Source organism: Hakea prostrata, chromosome 1, assembly GCF_041222555.1.
Source record: "Hakea prostrata isolate BN-2017 chromosome 1, UWA_Hpros_2, whole genome shotgun sequence".
NCBI classification, from domain to species: domain Eukaryota; kingdom Viridiplantae; phylum Streptophyta; class Magnoliopsida; order Proteales; family Proteaceae; genus Hakea; species Hakea prostrata.
In genome coordinates, this window is record NC_142600.1 from 25,827,701 (window position 1) to 25,852,498 (window position 24,798).

The 24,798-nt window shown below is 38.9% G+C and overlaps 1 protein-coding gene across 2 annotated transcripts in view; it reads left to right on the top strand.

Moving 5' to 3' along the window:
- Nucleotides 1–14,501, top strand: part of LOC149028481 (2-oxoglutarate (2OG) and Fe(II)-dependent oxygenase superfamily protein) — a 35,781-nt gene extending 21,280 nt beyond the window's left edge. The window contains exons 8-16 of one of the 2 annotated variants that reach the window (XR_016170226.1): nucleotides 4,439–4,555; nucleotides 7,453–7,572; nucleotides 7,751–7,769; nucleotides 9,087–9,168; nucleotides 10,200–10,516; nucleotides 11,093–11,208; nucleotides 11,307–11,400; nucleotides 13,472–13,896; nucleotides 14,021–14,501. Coding sequence is in view for 1 of the 2 variants with exons in the window: in XM_089137009.1 (XP_088993135.1) it covers nucleotides 4,439–4,555; nucleotides 7,453–7,572; nucleotides 7,751–7,769; nucleotides 9,087–9,168; nucleotides 10,200–10,516; nucleotides 11,093–11,208; nucleotides 11,307–11,400; nucleotides 13,472–13,540 (934 nt within the window). In the remaining variant the exon portion in view is untranslated. Of the gene's footprint in view, nucleotides 1–4,438; nucleotides 4,556–7,452; nucleotides 7,573–7,750; nucleotides 7,770–9,086; nucleotides 9,169–10,199; nucleotides 10,517–11,092; nucleotides 11,209–11,306; nucleotides 11,401–13,471 lie in introns of both variants that reach the window. The other variant, XM_089137009.1, reaches the window with a different exon arrangement.
- The last annotated feature ends 10,297 nt before the right edge of the window (nucleotides 14,502–24,798 follow it).

The window sequence follows — 24,798 nt, forward strand, 5'->3', positions numbered from 1 at the left end:
AGATTCAAACTTCAATCTAGTGAACGAAGGTGGGAGGGAACCCCATTAGCGTAAGGGTATTACTAATGAAGTCCCAATGGAGGGAATTAAAGGCCTTGTGGAGCTCAACCTTTAGGAGAGCTACCAGGAGTGGGAAGATCTATCAAACCCTCGAACAATCTCAACATAAATAAGGATGTTGTCACTAATGCTTCTTCTAGAGATAAAAACCAATTGGTTTTGGCTAACAAGGGAAGGCATCAATGAATTTAGCTGATTGGCCAAGATTTTAGCTACAAACTTGTAAAGAAGATTACAAAGAGAGATGGGATAGAAATTGGAGAGAGAGGAAGCCCAACTTCTTAGGAATGAGGCAAAGGAAGGTTTGGTTAATGGAGGAAAGTTGAGAAGGGTTGAGAAAGAAGTTGCGAACAAGACTAACAAAGTTGTCCTAAATGAACTCTCTAGGAGGCAAGGAAAAATCCCATATTGAAACCATTGGGGCCTAGGGCATGGTTAAACTTATGAAAATGAAAGGTAGTAAGAATCTCCATAGTGGAGGGGATGGCACAAAGGGCCTTAAGTAGGCCAGGGTCAACAAATTTGTTAATCAAGTGAGGTGGGAGGGGGACGGAGGGAATAGAAGAAGGAGAAACTTGAGCCTTGAGCATCAGAAATCCAAGATGACTAGAGAGGATGGGGATGGAATTAAAATTGTGGCAAGCTTTAAGGGAGCAATGGAAAAAAGCTCTGTTCAAGTCGCCAAGCTCAAGCCACTTGATTCTAGATTTCTAATGGAAAAAGCTCTATTTTGGGTAAGGGTGTCAATTGGTACGGTTTCGGTACGGTACCAACTTTTCTACCAAAAACTAGAACTGTACCATACTGAATTTACACAGTATGGTACAATTTTTAGGTATTTGCAAAAATGGTTCAGTATGGTTTTGGTAGTAAATCGGTGCGGGAAAACGGTTTAAACACGGTATTTAGTTTGGTACAATTTTTGTACGAACGAACCCATGCCAGTTCATTAAGTTCCTAATGAAATTGCGATCAAACAATCGATAGAATCTAATATTAACAAAGACAAAGTAAGTAAATCTAAGAAGAGAGTGAAGGACAAAACGAAAAACTGAAATAGGGAATTAGGAATAGGGTAAAGGTAAAGTTTGTAATTGTAAAATGACATTTATATCCCTGAATTTGGTACGGCACCAATTTGGTATGGTTTCGGTACATACCAACGGTATGAGTACCTAAAATTGGAACCGTACCCAAGAGATTCAGTTTCGGTACATACCATACCGAATTTTGAACGGTGCGATACGGCACGGTTTTAAACGGCTTGGTTCAATACGGTTAAACGGTTTCGGTATGCAATTGACACCCTTAATTTTGGGTTCAAGAATGAGGAGAGGTCAAGAGAGAGTTTTCTCTTCCTCAGCTTGGGAGGGGTTGAGAGACTTAAATTGGAGGAGGGACTATACTCTGGCAAGATCAGCCTGACACAGAGAGCATTCCCAAAGGTATAGGACTTCCAAGCTTTAAAGGCCTCCTCAATGTTGTAGAGCTTCCAAGCAAAGGCCACAAGAGGGAAGGAGAAGCAATGAACTGGTTTGTCCCAAGCACTAAGGATAGTGGGGAGGAAGGAAGGATTGGAAGTTCACATGTCAAAGAACTTAAAAGGGTTTGGGGCCACAGGTGGAGAGAGATCAGGTGTGTAGGAGGTAAATGGTGGAAAGACCCTTAAGGAAGGAAGTGTGGGAGGTGGGGAATTGGGATAGCTAAGAATTGTTTGCGAGGAACCAATCAAGCTTGGAGGTTGTTTTGTCCCCACCAACCCTATGGCTATGTTGAATGAGAGGGTGATTCGACCAATGAAGATCAATCAAAGCTAAGTCCTCAATACAAGAATTAAAGGCATTAACAACGACAGGGTTAAGGGTGGCCACCCACTCACACGGCGGAAATGGACAATATTGAAGTCACCACCCAGGCCTTATGGTGATCCCCCAACCAAGGAGCCGAGAGACCGAAGATTGGACCACTTAGGGATATGGTCGACGGAGTGATTGAAACTGTAAATGAGGGAGTGGAAGAAGTGGGAATGAAAGGCAGGAAAAGAGAGATAGAGATGCATGATTTGAGAGAAGGAGAAGGTGAGAGAGATTTGAATTTTTTTGGGGGTCCCAAAGGATCCAAATACAACCATTGCACAATGGTCATAATTTTAGAGGAAGGATCAGGAGGGGGCAATAGAAGAAGCAATTCAGGGGCATTGTCTTAGGAGAGATGGGTTTCGAGAAGGCACAAAAGGAGAGTTTGGATGACCTAATGACACCTTGACATTTGCTTGTTTGTCAAAGGAATTCAACACCCCTTAATATTCAAAATTAGAGTTGCAGACTTGAATGGGATAGAGGGAGCTACTATCAAACATAGGATTTGAGGCGTTACTCGGAGTAAGTACAGCCTAGCCGAGGGACATAAGAAGGGGAGCCCAAGGGGGGAGTCTCACACAAATTTGGACCAAAGGGGGAGGGGGTTAAAAAATACTAGCATCAATTAAAGACCCAAATTTTTTTTTTTTTTTTTTTGGGGGGGGGGGTGGGTGGGAGGGTAGGGGGAATGGAGGGGGTGGAGTTGGGAAAGAGGAGGGGTGACCAGGGAGAGGTTGGGTTGGGTTGTGGCCAAGTTCAACATGGTTTGAAAAAATGGTTTGGGAGGTTTGGTTCTGTAGCCATCATAAAGCCGCCCAACACAACGGATTGGGTGGAAGAACCTAAAGGTGGGGGAGGGGGGTTAGAAGGACCCATCAAGGGAGGAGGGTCAATGGGACCATGAGAGATGATGGGTTGGGGTTGGGTAGGACCATAGGCAAAGAGATGGGGGGGGTAACCAAGGTGAGGCAATTTAAAAGGTTACTAGGGTTTGCAGAGGAAAATTTAGACATAAATTTTTCTTGAAAATTGGGAAGATGACGGGTGTAGGTTCAGCAGCAGAAATAGGGAGGAAATTAGTAGGGTAGCATCAAAGAGAGGGGGATGAAGGCCTAGTCCGGGTCCAAGAATGGAATTGGTAGTAACCATTGGTCATTGGTATAGTAACCCGAGAAGATCCAGGAGGATTGCTAGTGGAAACATTTGTAGAGGATCCTGGCAAGGTATGATTAGACTCAGACAACTGGAGCACCTCATTGACCGTGGGAGGGAGTGAGGGCGCTTCTTGAGGCAGTGGAGAATTGGAAGTTGGGATGCCACGGTGGTGGCAATTCCTCTTCTTGCTTCATCTTTGACCATAACTTGGATCACTCGAAGGTATCACCTTATTGGTTAAGAACGGAGGAAGCCGCTGAACACTAGAAGAAGAAGCAGCAGCGGCATTGGAAGAAATAGGCACCACCGGCTGCAAGGAAGAGCTGTTAGGGCTTTCGTGAGAAGAAACAAGAGGACATTGCGCACCCAATGAAGAAGACTTGCAATCTTCATAGCCATGGGCAAAATCCAAACAAACATCACACCTGGGGGAGATTACTTGGTCAAAATATAGGCTGTCATCATTTCGATGGTGATGAAGAGAAGAAGGGCTTTGAGTTGGAAACCTCCACACAGAGGCACGCATAGGATAGTCTCCCCATCTTCCTCGTATTTCCATCCGAGCAAAGAGGCTTAGCAATAACTTGAACCAATCCTGCAAAGACATTCATCATGCCAGAATCCCAAAGGAAAACCAGGGAGGTTGATGCACAAGCGAATGGTGCTAAGGTCGACCCTATGGAGCGGAGTGGATTTCTCCCATTGATGAAGGAAGATAAGGACATTACCAATGAGCCAAAGGGAGAAGTCAAGAGCTTTGGTTTTGTCAATTGGGGAGGAGAAATTGAATATGAAGATCTGACAATCAAGAAGAAACATGTTGATGGAGCCTTGGGCCTGCCGTTGCTTGTTGAGTGAGGATTTGGTAATAGTGAAAGGTCTTGGACCAGGAAATTTGACCAACATGAACAGTTTGCCAGGATGCCTTGTTCAGTAGCAGAAGAGGGACAATGGGCATAGAAGGAGGAGCCAACAGGTGTGGGAGGATGAAAGTAAGGTTGTTTGCAGAGTTATGGGAAGAAGCAGAGAACAGGGCAGTTCAAGCCTCCGAGGTTTAGCAGAGGGGTTTGGGGGTGGCAGAGGGAAGCAAAGAGGCAAGAGTAGGTTGAGAAGAGGATGAGTTTTTTTCTTTTTTTTTTTTTTTTTTTTTTGGGGGGGGGGGGGAGGGGAAGGTTGAATAAGGCAGAGGACTAATATGCTGTGGCATCAGGGCAGTCTTGTTGCTTCTCTCTAAATTTTATTTCTTCTTTCTTACCTTCCGAAAGACTGTGGGGGGGGGGGGGTTGGTCAATCAGTAGTATTTATTTTTTTATGTTGAATTCATATCTTGACCTTATTTTTTCCCTTATTAAATTTGTGAGCAGTTCTGTCAATCTAGAGAACCCAAACTTCACAGTTCATCCCAAAGCAGAACATTTGATGGAGTACTCACAAACTGCCATTCTTCATCCTGGTGATGCACTTTTCATTCCTGAAGGATGGTGAGGTTTTTAATCTGAATCTAAGACATCCATTGGCTAAATTATCTAAGTTCCACAAGATATGAAATGTTACTGCAACTTGTATTTTGTTCAGGGGCTGTTTTCCCCTTTTAATGGGTGGATCTACAGTGGAGTTTCTAGAGGGTGAGCCTTGGTGACATAGTCTCCACTGTGACCAGGTGGTAATGGGTTCAAGTCTGTAGACAGCTCTAGCAAGAGTAGGGTAAGGATATGGGAACAAGAGAAAGATGGGGCGATGGTAATCTGAGGCATTTTCTTAGAAATACTAGTTTCAAGGAGGGAAAGGAGGCTTTGGTGGATTTGATATGGGCTTTATTTCAGCTTGCTTGGCTAGAGAAGTTAAGCGTTCAAGATTTTGTAAGAACCTGTCACACATCAAAGTCATTGGAATTTAAGGAAGACAGTTTGGGGGAAGGGGGTTGGGATTTGGGAAAAGGCTTACAGATGTTTTTTGGGAGTAAGCTAAAAAGAAACCACCGTGAGGGTAGTGGGTTGAAATGATAGGTCCTAGGGGGAATTAAAATTGGCATAGAGAAAAAAGGGGGGGGGGGGATATATGGGAGAGGCAAGAGATTCTGTGAAGGGGTCAGGAGTAGCACCAGGGATGAAAGATTAAAGGGGTTGGGCCCTGTTTTATGGAGTGGATTAGCTAGAGAATTAGGAACCCGTTGGATTAAAGAGTGAATGAGTTGAGGGGTTGGAAGGGCACATGGGGATAAAAGGACAAGTGTTGGGGGTGAAAGGTAGATGGGAGGGATAGGTGTTGGTATGGAAGCTTATGTGTTTATAGGAGAAGCAAAGGCACATGGATACATGAGGATGGGTGTTAAGGATCAAGAGTAAGGGTTTGTTGGGTGAAGGTTAAAATGGGGGGGGGGGGTGTTTTGGGCTAAATTTCGTCTGACATTTGCTTAAAAAGGCTAAATGTTGCCAAAAATATCGTGATATTTTGAGATTCTGGCAATATGTCGCGACATTTTGTTTTTTCTGTTTCGATGCAATATTTTGTGTCGTCTCTGAGCAACATGGTGATATTTCGCATAGTTTTGGCAAAACATGGCTGACATTTCCTACCATGGTTGGAAGGCATGGGACACAGGTCTTCTAAAGGGACAAAAGAGGGGATAGGGGTGTGGGCTATGAATATGGGGACTGTGAGGTGTGCGGATAAAGGTGATGGCAGTGGCACAGGGTTGTCATGGACGAGACTTTGAGGTTCTTTGACGAGATCTTGGTGCTTCCACTAGAGCCAAAGAGCTTGTTGTCACAGTATATCAGAGGAACTGGAACTAGTCATTTGAGGAGCTAGACGAGCAGGGGCTGGTAAAGAAGCTGATTGGAAAGCAATAGTAGCAGTGTTGTGCAGACCAAGTAGAACAGCATCTTGCAAATCCAAGGTACAAGAACAGGTAGTCAAAGAGGAAAGCACAGTATCAGAGACTTTCATCGAGGAGTAAGCAGTGATTGGAGAAGTAGAATCTTGGGCAGCTCTTGAGTGCCCATCATGCAAAATTTCAAAAATGAGATGGAGAGAACTTGTGGGGTACTCAAGAGAGGTTGGAGAGCACTAGCAGCAGCAGCAGCATGCAGAGTGGTGGTAGGTATGGATGGCATTGTTAGACAAGTGTAGTAGCAACTAGCAAATAACAGCAGCATCTGTTGGAGTATTACCAGTTCAAGGAATGTCCATTTCAACTAAAGAAAGGGACCTCTGGAATGACTAGGGGGTGAGCCACAGCAGATTGTTCATGGAGCCATTGGCGGTGGGGCTGTGATGTCTAAGGCGACCACAAATGAGATCTCAGTTGGGGAAGGGGTGAGGGGTTGTATAAATGGCGGTACCAACGGAAGGGGAACTTGGGGCCAGGGTTGTGGAGAGAGGAGACTAGGGTGATCACAGAGAATGTAGGGGTTAATGGCTGGGTCAGACTGGTTCTTAGAATAGGTTGGGGACAAGCTAATAGAATGGGTGGGAGCCACTTGAGTTTTATTGGAGCAATAGTTGGAGTGGTGGCCAAAGTGTACAGGGTGATCAAATCCAATAACATCTTCATCTAAAGAGGGGGGGGGGGGTGACAGCAGAGATTTCTATCACAGGTTCTTGCATAGAGAGCCTTTTCATCTTCATAGTACAGGCATTAATGTGGAAAGGGAAGCCAATGACCAGAGTCACAAACCAATTCACCTAAGGCAATCAGGGCTCCAGAAATCAAAAGGGATGCTTGGTAGCACAATCCAGGGGGAATAGAACTGAAATGAAGTTTTCTTAACTGCAAGGGAGGGTGCCTTGGAAAAATCATCTTTGAACCAACTAGCAGGAAGGACTTTCAATAGCTCAGGCCTTGAGTTCATCAGAGGCAAACTTGAATATGAAGACACCATTGTTGAGGAGGTAAATGCACACTTCACCTTGAACTTTCCATTGTTTCCTTAAAGAGGCTTGGAGATATTGTAAGATGGTCTAGAGTAGAGGAAGTGACTCATGAAGCCACAAATTCATCTAGAGATTTCAAGGTAGAGGAGGTCATTTGGGCAAAAGGTGTAGGGGAGAGGAACCATTAGAAGCAAGTTTCATTTAGTGGAGGGAAAGGTCTGGGTTGTAGCAAGGGTGGCAAGTGGAGAAGAGAGAAGTCCAGGTTAGAAGTTAGAACCAGTCAGGGGAGAGGGAGGGAGGGAAGGCATGGGGGGGGGGGGGGGTGGAGGGGTAGAGCTCATCACAGCCAGGAGCTCAGCTCATTGCTGATGGATTGCTAGACCCAAATTTTCTGTTCCTCAGTAGTTATTGTTTGTAATTGTGTGTTTATTGCACATATTCCCTTGTTCATCTATGAACATACTCAAATACTGCCAGTAATGTTGTTTTCTAATTACTTCAGGTTCCATCAAGTTGATAGTAATGACTTGACTATTGCTGTTAACTTTTGGTGGCAGTCTACCACAATGTCTACCATGTCAGAACACATGGATGCATATTATCTTCGTAGAGTTTTAAGAAGGTATTTCATATCTTATCTCTTGAATGTTATGAGCATTTCTATTAACTTACTCCTTCCTTTCTTCTATGAAGTATTTTTGTTTTTGTTTATTTTAGTTTTGAAGCTCTCTTAACAAATACTAACTTGAGTTCTTTTATGATTTCATGTCACATTTATCAAATCAATCATCCAAATAAAGATTGATGGACAAAGAAATGGTATGCATCCCCTTCATCTGTCTGATATAATTTGTGTGCACTACTTTTCCCAAGTCTCAATAGGCATCACTCTTCGAGTAAAAACTTGGGTGCTTTGCTATTCCAGAATGAGTTGATAACATTTTTTGTCCTTGTAAATAAAACAGGAAAACAGAAGAGAAGAGTAAAAAAGAGAAGAACAGCATACCTGCAAATCTTGGGTAGTCTAGCCATTAGGTTTTAGTCCCCACTTTTATTTAATGTACATTAATAGGGCAACACATTACACAAGGGCAGAATAGTCCACCTGTTATTCCCAGGTTAACACCCGGGTGGGGGGGGGGGGAATCAAGGTCACATTGTCGTGTACAGACCCTAGCAAGGCTCAAAGGCTCTACCAAGTGTGTACACCCATCCTACAGACAACATACTACACAAAAAAGAAAGAACAAGCATTCAAAGAACACAAGATATATGTTGTTTGGCAAATTGCTTATATCCATCAAGTTTTGCTCTAATAGGGCTTCGTATTTACTCAATACTCTCCTACAAAAATTTGTTCACAATAATGATCAGAGAGCACCCACTCTCAATACACCAATACATGAAGCACCCACAAGAAAAAGACACCACAACCTCAAACAACTCATACCAAACAAGCACCTACTTGAGAGGTAATACTATTCAAATAAGGGAGATTACAGTAGGAAAGTCACCCACTTTCTTCAATGTTTTCATCAATATATACCTCCGGGCTTCTTCTCCATACAAATCTTGCTCCTAGGCTTCTTCTCCTTGTTTTTCCTTGTCTCTAGACACCTGAATCGCCAAAAACCCTATTCTGTTTTGCCTAAAATCAAATTTTACAAGAGAAAGAACATGAATATATAGGAACTGTCGGATTATACCTTCTGGATGAATCCCAAATGAAATCTAACTCTTAAAACCATTGGATTGTCTCTTTAAAGTGGTAGGTCAATTCTAAGCCGTCTAATTCTTAACTTACGTAAGATCAAAGCGCACTTCACACTATTATTTGAAATGGAATCTTACCTAATTATTCCTTGAATCCACGATACACCGGATCATTTTAATCATAAGTGCATGTCTACCATGTCAGAACACATGGCTTGTTTTTTTCATTCTTTTGACTTGTGGGAATTTGGGTTAGAAATACCTTTCAGTGGAGAGTCTTGTTTCCTTCCTGCCTTCTAGGCATTTATTTCTTAATATCCTCTTAATGGAGCTATTGCATATTTTATTCTTTTGATTATTTTGCCCATTACTGAGATACAAACGTAAAAATTATGAATATACTGTCTTTCTGACATAGGACAGAATCAAATGTTGCATCCGAGTTCAGCTGGTAAAGGGGACCCCGAAAGGCATGCAAATGACTCACATGAAAATAAAAATGCAGGTTAGCTTTCCAATGGTTTCTTATTTTGTTTTTAATGCTGGTACATGGTACACACATAGACATAGTTGTCAATGCGCTGGGCATTTCAAAGTGTTCGAGCTCCTGCTTGAGTGCTTAACTGGTATAAATTGAGTTCCAGTACTATTTTTTTAATATATCATTTATATTTACTACTAGTAGTCCCAATATGTATTGTATTGCAATATTTCATTAGAATAACAAAAAAAATAATTAAGAGAACAAAGATGCCAAATTTTAAACATACGTCAATATTCATCCAAGAAACTTCAATATAAGGTCACCACATCATCACAATTTACAACATAGTTGTCTTAATACAAAAAAATTATAAATATAAAGGAAAGGAAAGGAAAGGAAAGGCAGTTTAAGTGTGTGTGAGTAAATTCGCCCAACTTTATGATGCCAAAATGAGTGAGCCCAAAAAAATTCAATGAAAGAAAACATTCACTAAACAAAAAGTTCAATGATTTTCTTAATATATTTATCAGCATCTGGAAAAAAAATTGCAACTTTAAGTTTTGATTAGTGTGGTCAATTTACTTGTGTCAATTAGATCTGAGAAATATAGTATTGATCCTATTTTTCCCAGCGTACAAATTTTATATAAAACAGCCAATGAAAAGCTAATAAATAGAATACTTGAAAATTATTACAAAATAAAAAATAGATTCTAAAAACCGAAATACAAATAAGAAGATTCCTTTGGACCATGGTGTAGCAATGCGTTGCTTAGGATGCGAAGATGATGCCTCACAGTCACTAGACAAAATGCTTACTTTCCTGCATAATAGAAAGTGTAGCACTACTTTGTCCATCAAATGCTGCTTTACTGCCTAGGCAACTCTCTGACAACCATGTAACTTAAATGCTTCATTCTGTCAGGATTGAGGATCCCCTTGATACTTCTTTGAATTGGGTTGGAAAACATGTCTACCTTATTTTAGGTTAATACTTTGGAATGCTCTTTTTCTTGTCAAAGCTAAAGTCTAGCACTATTGTTCATTGATTAGGCCATCATATGGGCGAACAGTCTGGAACCAAGGATTTGAAAGGGAAGAACCAAAAGAAGATTATGTTGGATGAGCTACAGCCCTCCACGCTCCAAGCTCTTCATGAGCTTGTATCTTTAGTTCATGAGAATGTTAATGTTACTAGTCAAAGTGATCCTGAGGAATCCATCTCTGATAAGAATGCACCTGTCGATGTGAAGGGTGAAGAAAAGAAACTTGTGACAGCTAATCCATTTCATTTGGATGATGATCCGGTTGCAAAAATCCTTTGGAACCTTGAACCATTTGTAGTCCAGAATGTCTTGTTGGCTTTGGTGGTTAGTCTAGACTCTCTTTTGCATACACTTTCTGTCATGAGATGTTATTTTTGTTTATTTTTTGATAGGCTTCGATTCGATTCTCCTGTTTTATGAAATGGTTCTGGATAATTTGTTCCATTAGTTAAACAATTGGCATGAGTAAAAATTGTCACAGAAATTTTTTGTACTTGCCTGTGCTATTTATTATATATTTTCAGTGCGTCAATAAGGCTGTTCTAAATTTCATTGCCCATGCAATATTCTAGACTCATGTCTGGCAGTCAAATTTGAGGCCTTGCCATTGATAAAGAACTATAGGTTTGAGATTTTACGACTTAGGTTTTGTTCTTTTTCCCTCCTCATGTTAGGAGACATGCATATACAATAAGAATGTATCTCTTCAGTTATATCTCATGTTGGCAGACTTCCACTTTAACATAAGAATATCTTTTTAAGTCCCTCAGAAGTGTGTATCTTCTGCAATTGTCTACTAAAGCAACTTCCTTTTTTTTCATCGCAACTTTCCATTAATTTCTCTGAGAACTCTACTATTTTACTCTCGTCTATTAAGGCCTCGAATTCTTACTGTTTCAGCATAACTTCCCAAGGACGTTAGAGGCTCTAATCCTGCATATGCTTTCACCTGTTGGGGCAGAAGTACTTACCCGGAAATTTGATGAGATGGACCAACAGACAACAAAAGAAGAAAGGTGTGCCTTAAATTCACTCAAATGCTTTTCAATTCTCTGCAGATAACTGCATTTTTGAATGAATGGCTGGGTTTGTTGTCATTCTTTGTTCCTTCCAGGGATGAGTTCTACCAGGCATTTTACAGCATATTTGATGATCAATCTGCTGTGATGGATTCAATATTAAATGGGAAAGAGCAACTTGCTCTCCAGGTAATTATGCACTCCTAGTGTGTTGAACAATAACAATTGGTGTGTTAAGTGTCAACAAGCCTGGCTTTTATTCTATCTCTTAGTATATGCTTGATTATGGACATCTAAAGTTACATGACTGGTTCTCCTAGAACTGATCTATTTATGTGGAGACCAAATAGAGATCAGCTTTTCTGATGATAAGTAATATAGATGTTTATGAATCAGGATGACAAAATGGTAGAAAAGAAGGGCCATATACAGACAATAGAGTACAACAATCAACAAGCCAATGATCAATTGTGTTGGGCTCCTTTCTCTATGGTTGTGTACAATTATTAGCCAAAAAGTTGCCTGCTTCTTACATTTTTCTGTCAACCTATATGCTAACCATGCCCGGTTCCTAGGCTCACCTTTTTCTTCCATCCAATGCTATGGAAACAGAAAAAGCACTACTTTTTAAATCTTTGTTCATTCATCCAGGTGGCTGCTCTGTCTTATAATAATCATCATCTACTTAGGCATCACTTGACTTATTCCTGCAACTCCTATGGGTTTGATGATTTGACCTGAACCTCGTAGGCAAAAGGATAGTGAGCTGACAATTGGTGGATGGATTTAGTAGTCTGTCAACTATTTCTTGGACAGTGGCCCATCTGATCTGGAGTGTTTTGAGTTTCACCTTGTCATCGAACTGTGATCTCCTTGCATACACTGGAAGAGCTGAGGACAGGACTATCCTTACTTCTTGCATGTCACCTTAATGATAAGCCATAGCATTGCCTAATTTTTCTCTAAAGATGTGGTTTATGCTGATACTCAGCAACTGCTATTACCTCTATCCCCAACCAGCAGCTCAAATAGGTACAAGTTCACTAGGATCATGAATATGGTGTCCATGATCGCTTGAGAATCAATTCTTCAATACAATGCCCCATTGGAGTATGATTTTGAGGGTGTTGTAAATGAGGAAAATTCATCTTTGAGGATGCTGCTTATTTTTCCCCTGCCATATCAGTGTTTCTGGCCAATCCCAGTACCGGATCAGTTGATCAGATGGGATTCTTATGTGAATCCTCTGATATCCAGTACACAGTACACAGTAAACAAGCTTATCCATTTGAAATTACGATTTTCTGCATACTGGATTTGCTTGTCCGTCATGTTCAAATTACCATGCCTGGAACAGTTATCATTCTGACCTTAATTGAAGAGTTGCATTGAAAACTACTGGCTAAGAAGTTGAGTTTGTTTCAAAGATTGACACCATAACCAGACAAACATTTGTAGCCTGATATTCAACTATTCAAGTACCCGAGATGAGAGGCTGTCTTAAGCTGAGGCTGTAGTAATTCCATAGTCAAAATTTGTATGAGGGAAGGATGTTCCAATGCGCATATAATGACTATCTTGCAGACTGCAGGGCACCGTGGACCCATACCTGTGGGCATGGATCACCCCCCATCCCCACCCCCAAAAAAAGAAAAGAAAAAACACACACACACACAAGGCAGCAATCTGTGCTGTCATATTTTGTATGTGGGCCAGCAATTCCCACCTTATTGGAGAAGTCTACAATTTGCTTGATAATATTAAATATCTTTTTGCTGATGTAAGTGCATTTACTGGGAAATCTGTTATTGGTTTGTACTTTTCAATCTGATTACATAGAGCAGTCGTTTGCAACTTATTTGACATCCAGAGAGTCCTTAGGCCCCAGCTTTGGCAAAAAGTTGAAGCTACCTCTTCGAATCAGGGACGTTGGTCGTGGAATACCACTTCTAAATAGTTAGGCGAGTAGTACTTTCTTGATCAGCAATGACCTTTTCAACTTTGGCCGTTGGACTGGTCATCTGTGAAGCTTTTAGTTGCCTTCTTTATATTTCTTTCCTTATTTCTTCTATGATTTCCCTTCATATGCTTTCATTTCCCCCCCCCCTAATACTGCTCCTGTTTCGAGACTTATATTTTAATATTGCTAATCCGTTCTTTGGTGATATTAAGATGGTTGCAAGGTCATAGCATGGTACTGGTCAATAAAGCCTACTAACATATTCGTGACTCAGATATGGTTCTGATTCCTTTGTTGCAGGTATTGAGGAATGTATTGGATTTATATGTTGGAGTGAAATATGATGGATCGCATCAATCAGCTGGATGAGGTGCCATAGCTTTTTGACCTGTGATACTGACGTGAAATGATGAGAAACTGATTACTCCACTGCTGAACCTTTATTCCATATGTTTAGATCAGTCCCTATTGGTTGTATCAGATATTATTCAGATGAACACCGTCAGCTTTGTAGAATATAATGAATTAATGAGTCTAGAGATTGCTTCAGATTGCTGCATCTGAAAATGAATTGGTGGAAAATATCACACTGCATGGTCTAAGGATATTCATCTTTGAGCCATTGGGCAACTCTGTTCGACTTCCTCCCACTAGTTCAGCTATCAGCGGTGGGGTTGTAAAGTGCTAAACTGAGCTCGGGCATAATTTTGATCCCATCTTCCCTGGTGAGCTCCAAGTTTTCTATGTGATTTCATGATTATTTGGCTTTCCTGTGTTGCAGTAATTTCCAAATTGATAGCCATTATAAGTGTCTCTTACGCAGTTTACTGTTCCATTTGAATATTGTAGAATTAAGAGAGTAGATACATGGAAAGTTGTACAAGGCTTCCGTGGAGAATCTGACAAGTTGCAGAATTACAAGCGTTGATATGGCTGTGGAAGTTCTCGAAGGCTTCCATGAAGAATTTTAGGGTCATTTTAGACACTGGCAAAATACAACTGTTCAAGGTTTCTAACTGTAAGAGATGGAGCCTAATGATTATGTTATGTTTGGACTGCTGCAGGCCATGTTTCTGCCTCCTTTGGTTTCCACTAAATTCAAAAGCAAAAATGCTCCAGCCTAGGAATCCAAATGCAGAAATTAGTACCGGAGAACACAAGGTAAGATGCAGGCCGACACAAGTAGCAGGATCCCACCATGGGTTCAGAGACCCATGAGATCTGTAGGATAAAGAAAGATACAATAGAAACCTATGACAACCTCAAAAGGGGGAAAAGGAAAGAGTCAATAGCCCTTTTGTTTGTTTGCAAGATAAAAAGAGTGGGAAAAATAAGCAGGTCAATCAGCAGAATAGGAATGGAAAGTAAGGGCTGCAACTGGGTCAAGCTGGGTCGGGTTTTTGCAATCACAAGCTCAGCTCTATATGTTTTAATCTGAGCTTATTTCCGCCCTAACCCTAGTTCAGGGCCAAGGATTATTATCCCTAACCCAAAGCCCTACAGGGCCAAGCCAAGCCCATTCCCGCCCTAATTGGGCCGGGTGGGAATGGGTTGGCCTTGATTGGCCGTGACCCTAATTGGCCCTAACCTTGGCCCTCATTGGCCATGTCTTTGGCTTTGACCCTGATTAGCCTTGTCCTTGGCCTTGATTGACCCTATGTTGGCCCTAGCCTTAATTGGTCAATTCCGTAGACCTAAAATATCAAATGTAAATTCATAAAATATATATATATGATTCATAGCTCATACATATATGATAAATATATATCTATAAGTTTATAGTGTTGCTATATATACATAAGTAAATTTATATTCCATAATTCTATAAAGTGTTCAATAAGTTGCTTTGCTGTTGTTTGAAACATAAGTAAACTCATACTCCAGTAATGCTATGAAATTGAAAACCTCTTCCATTGAGTTTCCTTATTGAACTTTGGTATATATATGGAAATATATAAACCTCTCCGTATGGTGATGTATATTTATATACCTCTCCTATATATATCTTTGTTCATACATATATATATATATTCAAAACTTTGTTAACAAGTAAATCAACGATAATTTAGTAATGATATTTGTTTTTTCATATTTAAAGAAAATGATAATTTAGTTACAAACATAGCTATTTGTCTTTAATAGTTTCTTTCTTTCTCTTTTCTTTTTCTTTCTTTTTTTCTTTTTTCATTTTTTTTCTTCTAAAATATCACATTGGAGGCAAAAGAAAGATGTCCATGGATTCATGATGAGAAGTTGGGGTTTAGATTAGTGAGATATTAATTCATTCTCTATATACTAGCTTTATTATTTCTAATATATTATCTTGCCTTAGTCAAAAAAAAAATCAATGATTTTTTGGAACTAAAAATGACTTAGTTTGAGAAATAAAAAGATCTTAAAAATAATATAAAAAGTAAACTCATGGTCTAATATGATCAAAATGGTCGAAGGTCAAAGTTGAGACTTATAGTTATATCAATGTTAATATAAAGATTAAGGTAAAAATCTACTATATAATCATGGTCAAATTAACATTAAGGCTAGAGCCAAAATTAGGGTAAGGATGGGGCCATAATCAGATGGATGCTTACTACATTGGTAGTGAGGATATAATTTATTTTTATTTAATTTTTTACAAAACATAATCATGTTTTTAAAATTTGACACGTGTCAAGTATTCACCCATGTGGATTAGAATTAATTCCTCTCCATGTGGGTGGAGGGTCCAGACTCAAATCATGGCCAAGATCATGGGCCTAGATCAAGGTCAAATCAAGATCAAGATAGAATCAATGCCAAATCAAAACCAAGATTAGAGGGGTCAAGATCATGGGCCTAGAGGGTTGATCAATGCCCAAATCGGGGCCAAGATCAAGGTTAGAATTAGGACCAAGATTAGGGTCAAGATCAGAGAGAATTAAGGCCAAAATCAGGGACGGGTTGGAATGGGTTAGGCGGGCCAAAGAGTAATCCCAAGCCCGCCCTTAGCCTAGTTCAAGGCCAGAATATTTTGGCCCTAACCCGCCTTTAGAGCCAAAATTTTTAGTCCAAGCCCTATTCGGGCTCGGGCGGGCTTAGGACGGGTCAAGGGTCGCCAGGCCAAACTTGCACCCCTAATGGAAAGAAAAGGATTTTGTAGAAAAATAAAAAATATGGCTCTCATAATTAAAATTATATATATTTTTTTCATTTTCTTGATTTTCCATTTTCCCAAAAAAAGATGGGATGAGAAAAATTAAGTACCACGGTCAATAGATTAACTTTTTTTTTTTTTTTTGGGTAGAAGAGAGAAGGGTTATTAAGTTTTAGAATCATCGACTTTGATTTAAGAAAAACCCAATCTCAGAGAGGGCCAACCACCCTTAGAAAACCCTCAATAGATTAACTTTGTCTGTTCATTTTCTCACTCCAATGAACCAAATAAATCTATTAGACAAATGTTTGGTGCCACATCTTTCTTTTTAGGAGCCTTCTCGTCGGTGTTTTTGTTTTATATACAAAAATTCACTAACCTGGATTGTTTCTATAGAATTATGTTGAAATGATATCTGTTTGAGTAATTACAAGGAAATGAGCATTTTAGATTCTTTTCAAAAAATGTAGTACAAGGGCATGTAAAAGTGAAGTTATAGCAGTTGTTCACCTCATGGGCCTATAAGTCTAACCTGTCCAAGAAAATCTGTGAATTGGGAATTCTACGAAAATCAAGTCAAGTCAATAGCTTGGCCAAGCACTGTGCCCAGATGGTTTGGGCCCTAGTGAAAACTCTTCCTTTTTTGAATTGTTATGAAAAGGGATGTACAGTTCTCTTTCTGCAAGTGAGCATTATAAGTATTATATTTATCCGAAAAGTCGAAAACCAAAGCAGAAGAGAGTATTTTTAGTTACAAAAAAGCAAGGAGTGTGGTAATTATTAAGTTCTGAGGATGAGAAGTGTCCCTGTTGTATGGGGATTTGCAGAAAGAAAAGGGGAAAAGCACATAAAAGCAATGGGTCTGATAATTATTAGGTTTAGGAAGAAAAAACAGATGAGGTAGTAAAAAGAAGAAAGGGGTGGTGACAGATGAGAGATTCCTTTCAATGAAACGATGTGATCCAAAACCACTTTGGATGGAGAGACAAACGAAAGGTCTCTGATATGGAGAGAAGCTTTTGGTTTGTCTCCTTGTGCAGCATAGTGATTAAAAAAGAAAAGCAAGAGTCTTTTTTAGCAGGCAAATGGCATGTATTGTACCTTAACCCTCTGCTACACTCATATATACTTTCTAAAAGCTACCTTGGATGTCTCATAACATTATGCCCCAATCCCTAGGTCTCTCTCTTCAGGAAATTGAGTATTTTGCAACTGGTGCTTACGTTTGTCTTTTTAAAATTTGCATTAGAGGTAGATTTAATTTCTTGTGTTCTTTTTCATTTCCTTCTGGGCATTTAGGTGGTTTCATCTCTAATTCCGCACCAACAACATCAATCACTATTGGACCAGCCCATGGATGCCCCAGCTAGCTTCTCCTACATGCCTTAAGATCCCCTATATGATCAAACTAGGAAAACAAACATCCGTTCAGTCACTGACTCACTGCAAATTCTTTTGCAGGTCTTGACACATCATCTTCGTTGTTTTGCATCATGAAGCAAACTATTGATAAGACAGTCTTTGAGGTTCTTAGATTAATGGTCCAATGCAATCATCATATCTCCACACCATGACCACAAGCACCAACCAGTCATCTCTCCTTCTCCCTTTAGTTTGCCCAATTGTCTAAGTAACATAGGCTTCATTTCTTAATTTTAAAGATTGTTAACTTAGAAACCCATCTTTCCATGTTTCTCTGGGGTTGATATCATCAACTCAGATCTATCATTATCCATATAAAAAAGGGTTTTACTCCGAAGACGTTTTGATCAGCTTCCAGCCAATCCAAGGCTGGTTCATGGTTGTGATACTGTGATGAGTGATTGGGTCTTGCACAGAATTTGAGAAAGCAAAACCTCCAAGAAAAAGACTTCAAAGCTGTGCTGAGCATCTTTAACTAGCAGTTGACATTTCTTCTTCTGTCCTTATTTCTTTTCATTACCCAAAATTCATCGTTCACCTTCTTTTCTTCCCTCCCACCCCCCTTTTTTTTTCCCTCTTCCCTCGCTTCCTTCCTTTTCCTTTTCTCAATCCCACCACTAGACAATGTCGAATTTCGATCCTGAAGGATCACCATCTTGGTACACAAACTTGGTGTGCACCATTGACTTAGTTGCACCTTTCACCCACGCTTACACCAGGTTTACAGTTTCCCTCTCTCTCTCTTTAGAAAGCCTAAATTTCCTTCATTAAACTGCATTCCACTTTTCTTTGATAATTAGATTTAAAAGGTTTTGCAGTTGAATGCTCGATGCAGTCAGAATTTTGCAGGAACAAAAGAGCTATTTTTATGGTTTCTTTTCCACAGAGGGGAAGTTATGATTCATCCGTGTGCTTCTACTTCAAACTTGAAGAGACTAGAATTCCCCACTTACCCATTTACGTTTACAAAATAGCATGGGCTGCCACTTTATTTTAATGGACAAGAGCTACTTGAGTGTGTATGCCCTTTCTCAATCTCAAGAGTTTTTGCTTGCACATCTAAATTTCCATTTATGATGTTAAATTGGCACACTAATAGTGTGCATCTAACATAATCTAGTAACAAGTAAAGAAGAACACAAATGAAAAGTTATCACAATAGCAAAGAATTTATTGTAGTTCAGTAAAATTGTTTATACCTATCTAAGAGAACAAGAAATTTCACTATTTCCTTTCAACTTTATTAAGTGCTATCCTTTATTTGTAAGCATGGGATTTTCCATAGATAAAATGTTTATAGAGAAATCCAATACCTTAATACTATATAATTAAGATTCCAATCCTGTACAAGTAATTGACTCAAAATTCATTCTAATTATAATTATAATTAAAATTTAATTATATAGACATATAGAATATAAGACACTCTCAAACTTAATAATTTAAATAGAGCCATGGTATGTTGATTCTTTTGAATGGTCTTGGAGCCTTGGCCACCATAGCATTTTAATTATCACACTGAATTTTGGAACAAGTTCCTAATGTTCAATGTAATTATTATCCTATTTTGGTGAGAAAGAAATTAAAAAAATGTTGTTATAAAATGAAGAATAAATATTAAAGATAAGGAAGAAAATTAGGACAAGATGAATCAAAAATTTTCATTGAGTTATATCCATTACATATTTATAGTAGAAATATCATCTACTTTGACGTGGAAATATCAGAGTTATATAAGAAAATTCAATATATGATATTAACTCATTCTTTAATTTTTATTTTGGCACATATTCTACCTATAATCACTCAGCTAGAAGTCTGTAATTTAAGGCATGATACTGTAAAACTCTGGCTACTTAGTTTAACAAACTATCATGTAGGACTCCATTGTTTAGAGATTATGACTCATGATAGATGTAATTGTAACTGTTGATCGAAGATGTGATGAAACACAAGAATTGTAGAAAAATAGCAAGAAAAACACAACAATTGATTATGGAGTTCGGTCAATGTGACCTACATCTCTGGCACTCAAGACAGAGTCCGACTGCAATATGAGAAGTTTGAATTATTACAGATTTAGGGTAGAATGAATGTAATAGAAAGTGGTAATCATGGTGAATCAACCAGCGCCTCCATCGCCTGAGAACGCACGCCAATCACCGAAGAAAAACCCCTTGAGTTACAGTGGCATCATCTTCGTCGGAGCCAAGTCTCACGAGAGAGAGAAGAGAAACCCTTGAATGAACCCAACGTTTAATCTTCTTACCTCTCTCAAACCAACCCAAATAACATATATATAAAGACATGAACCAAGCTGGTTCAATCAATGATTCACCCAAACCATAAAATTATAGATTAACCCTTATAGTAATTTTATTGGCTAATTTAAGTATTTTATTTTCTTATAAAAGATAATACTAAAATTGATTCTTGCTCACAATAGAATACCCTTAGTATAGAATGATAGTATGCCCATAATGGAAGGTGCATAGAATGAAAATATAAATTGCTAAAATTGCACGCTGAGCTGGCTGATCTCTTTAGTTGGAAATTATATCTTTTATCCTTATCTCTCTGGAGGTGATGTACATCTACAATCGATATTATTTATAACAAATATAAACTTTCTCCTCAAGTTTCATCAAGTAGATCTTGACTACTATTCTTTAGAGATTAAAAGCATATAAATTCTCTAGAAATTTGTTATCCTGGTACCAATACAAATAGGCTGTTTGTGGAGCCTTCCTTTTAACATGTTAGGTGAAGAGGTCCATCCATCAACCATTTGAATACTAACAGAAAAGACAACTGTAATGTCCTGCCTCGTAGGCCCTCACCACCATATCTTGTTTTCAATTCCTGAGACCCTGACTCTCCCCCACTGATCTCTTCGGTGTGTCCTTGGGGCCTGCGTTGTTATTTGGTGTCTTGTCTTTTGATTTTCATCTGGTCATTTCATGATAAAGAACACTGGAAAGGCATCTTTGAGAGCTATCATTTGTCCTTCCTTACATAAAATTGCATAATGTGAAGAATAATTGCGTATTTGGACAATGATGGTATTTAGTTTTGCATTCATTCATTCATATAAGCACGTATCCTCGTGTGCATGGTTATTGGCAATATTCTTCGATCTTGGCGTCTGGTTCTGTTCCTTAAGAGAACCAGAAGGAAAGAGAGATGGAGAGAATCTCATCTTAGGAGGTGATCCCAACTCTTCTTCTTTTGCATCATCGATCTAAATCATCTAACCAAATATGTTAGATAGCTCTGAGATACACAATAAACTACAACAAAATCAATACTTGAGGTCTTACGGCAATGTTCAATAGAGCAGTACCTTAAATGCCTTAGAAGAGTGATTTGATTTAAATTGAAGAATCAAGAGAATTAGGGGTAAGCCTAAGATATGATTTTTAATAGAATTTAGAGCAAATTGCACTAGCACCATAAATGGAGGCCTTAAAGCACTGACACCCCACTTTATGTTAAAAAGCACAGAAACTCCAAAATTGAATTTTCATTGGATATATTTGTCCAATTTATTACTGAAAATCTTTCAGGGTTATTTTTTAAAATAAACAATGATTAAACTGTTTTCAGAGATAAATTTGACAAATATATCTAATGAAAAATCCAATTTTTGGGTCTTTGTGTTTTTTAAACATAAAGTGGGCGGGGGGGGTGTTAGTACTTTAAGGCCTCCATTTTGGGGTGCTAATGCAATTTGCTATAGAATTTATTGAAAAATAAAAACCTATATAATTAACTCTATTCAGTTGCAGTTGCAAAGGTTGTGTGTAGGTGTATTCTTTGGAGGCAATGTGAACCTTACATATGGTCTTATCATGATCTACATTGTCAGCAGCCACAAAGGTGTGGTGTGACACCCAGCCTAAATCTAGCCCGGAAACCCGATGTGTTTTGGGTGAAGTCGGGTTTTGTTTAATGTTGACTTTGAAGTTTGACCGTGATTTCAGTTTTACTATCTTTGAAAATGAAGGAAGATGTCCTTGTGGGCCATCTCAGTAGAAGATATGGTGTTTGACCCAAAACCCATGGATATTGATGATGGTGTTTCCTTATGGAAACCTTACTTGATTTGGTGTTGAACTATTTATTTGTTAAGAAGAACTTGGTTGATGGACCTAAAGCTTAGTTGGACCTAGTTTGAAGACTTCCCTCCATACTAGGTAAGTAGTATGATGTGTTGAAAGAAGCCCATCCAAAAATATTGAAGTTTAGCCCATTAAATCCCTATTTTTGAATAAGCTGTCCAGGCAGTGGCATTTTGGTAAATATCTGTTTTGAAGGTTTTCAAAAGCTTTATTTCTTTTAATTTCGTGGTAAACTATTCCCACCATGTTTCTAAACCTCTAGATAGTGTGGGATCGACCTTTGAACTTCCTCTTTGGCAACCAATCAACCAACAGGATCAGTTTGGTCAGTTCGGTGAAACCCTAGTAACTCTTGAACTCTTTGTGCTATTTAAAAGGGGGAACTCCATGTGTTTCACTCTCAATCTGTTTCTAAGTCTTTGGAGAACGTGGGAAGATCCCTAGAACCTCTCCTTCGAAGCCAAGGAAGATCCTCAAGTATCTGTTCAGGTTTCTTCAGCGGTTTGTCTTCTAAAAGGTTGGTATTCAATTTGCTTCTTCTTTAATTCATTCCTTCTTCTCTACTTCTGATTTTCTGATCAATTGAAGGGTACTACACTACTGTAATGACCTCTTCTTTAATTCTTTTAGCCCTAGAGTGAATCCCCCAATTCACTCTATGATCTTGAAGCCATATGGCGATGATCCTTGAATTTGATTCCACCAAAGCTCTTAATGATACTTTCCCTAATTTCCTACCTATCTTTATTATTGTGGGGAAGGTCTCATATTATTACCATGACCTTCCCTTGTGTCCTCATGATTGAGGAGTTGATCTTTCCTTGGAACAATTGGCAACCCTTTTATTTTCTATTAATTCATTGGACTCTCCCCAAAACCTTTCTTGATTGTAAATTCTTTGCCCTAAGGGTGAATCTTTATTCTCCCTAGTCTTTTCGTGGGATACACGGATTCTTGTTAGTAAATCCCTAATTGTATGATTTGAATTTGTTTCCCTTCACTTTAATTGAGAACCTTATTTTCTCTCATTAGTAGACCCTTCCTAATTCTATTCTTTATTTTGAAATACTAATGAGATGTTCCTTTATCTATCTTGGGTTGTTTTTGTGAGAATTAATTATGGGTAACTCTCATGAGAGGTAACCAACTCTTATGAGAGGTAACCATATATGAAACCCTATTGTTCTTTTATCTGTTGGAAACTCCCCAACACTTTTTCAGATTGTGCATTCTTTGTTTCTCTTTCCCATGGGTGAATCTTGATTCTTTGTTTCTCTTTCCCTTGGGTGATATTTGTGTTAACCTAAACTTGATCACTATATTTTCTTCATGATCCATGTTTAACCTAATTAGGATTTCTAATTATTCTTTCTTCGTTCTTGTTCTTTTTGAGATCAGGAAAAAGATGATGCATTCTTGCAACCATCTATTCCATGATCTCATCCTATTCTTTGAGATCTATGATCATCATCATGATCTTAACCCTAGCCAAATAAATTCCTTGAAACCCTAACCCTTGAATGATCTTTCTGGAAACCTCTTGTAACCTTCCATGTGAGGGAAACCTCATGGGTAATGTTTCTGTTAACATAAACTAGATTTCCTATGATTTCTTGTTATTTTCTTGATAACAATCATTCCCTCTCTTTTCGTGATCATAACCTTTTCATGAGCCATATGTTATGATGAAACCCTAACCCTTTTTATTACAAACCTATTATGATTGATTTTTCGGACTATGATCTCCCCCATGTCTTCATTTGGGTTTGGTTGTACTTGGTCTTCAACCCCATGAGCAAAGCACCCTTGTATAGCAATATACTTGGGGGCGGTTACTAGTGGCGATTGATTAAACCAAGCGACCGCCTTAAGCGACCGCCCGGTTCGCTTTGGAAAATGCCCTCTTTTGCCCCCTCGTTCGTTATAAATAGCATCCCTCGCCCTATTAACGCATTATTATGTTCGGGATTGCTATTTTGGGCGATTAGGCGGCTGTGGAATCGGCAAGGGATTCAGTGTCCGAAGTGTTGTTAATGATATGAAACCTTTTCTCTTCTATTCTTGGTGATTCTGATTAAGGTAATGAATCTCCATCTGCAATTCTCTTCTTTTTAACCTCTGATTGATATGAACCCATCCCCTTTTTGTTGGTGGTTACCCAATTGATTTGTTGTATCTCCCTTTTCAATGTTCTTGATGAGATCCTCATCCGTAAACGAATCCCCGCATTTGTGTAATGGATGGATCCCATCAAGGGCAATGATTTGGGTAATAAATCTTTGTTAATTCTAGGGTTTCTTGTTACCCCCTTGTTCTAGACCTATTAAGCTTGAAATTCGGACTAAGATCATCCCAAAACGGATTGAAATCGGATGATAAAAAGTCTGATTTTCGGAGTTGGAAACCTGTGCGAATAGGAGGCGGTCGCTTGTGGAGGTCGCTTAACTTAAGCAACCGCCACAAGCAACCGGCTGGTTTCCATAGAATCGTGTAGGTTTGATTTTTGAATTGTTTTGACTCTTGACTCTTATACATTCTTGTAACCCTATGCCTAGGTGTTCTCTGTTTCAAATAAAAGTCTTATAATTGTTTTTGGATTGCAAGTTAGAGGACTTCTACTAAATTACAGGTAAGGACATGCATTCTTATTTATATGCAATTACATATACATGATGATTCTGTTGTTCTATTTACTATTCTTTGATCATGTAACTTGTCAGTAATTGTATAAAGAATGTGAATCTTATTGTACACTTGCTGTTTGTGGTGTTCTTTGATGTACTTCATCTTTTATGATATTGCACGACTGTTCATGATATGATAAAGAGTGATGTAGTGTGATTGTGATGGAAGGGGTATTCCATTGGGATATCTTGGCTTGGGATATCGGAAGGTCGTGGAATGGGACACATGCCCGCTGATGTCTCCAAAGACTATCATGATTACTTGAT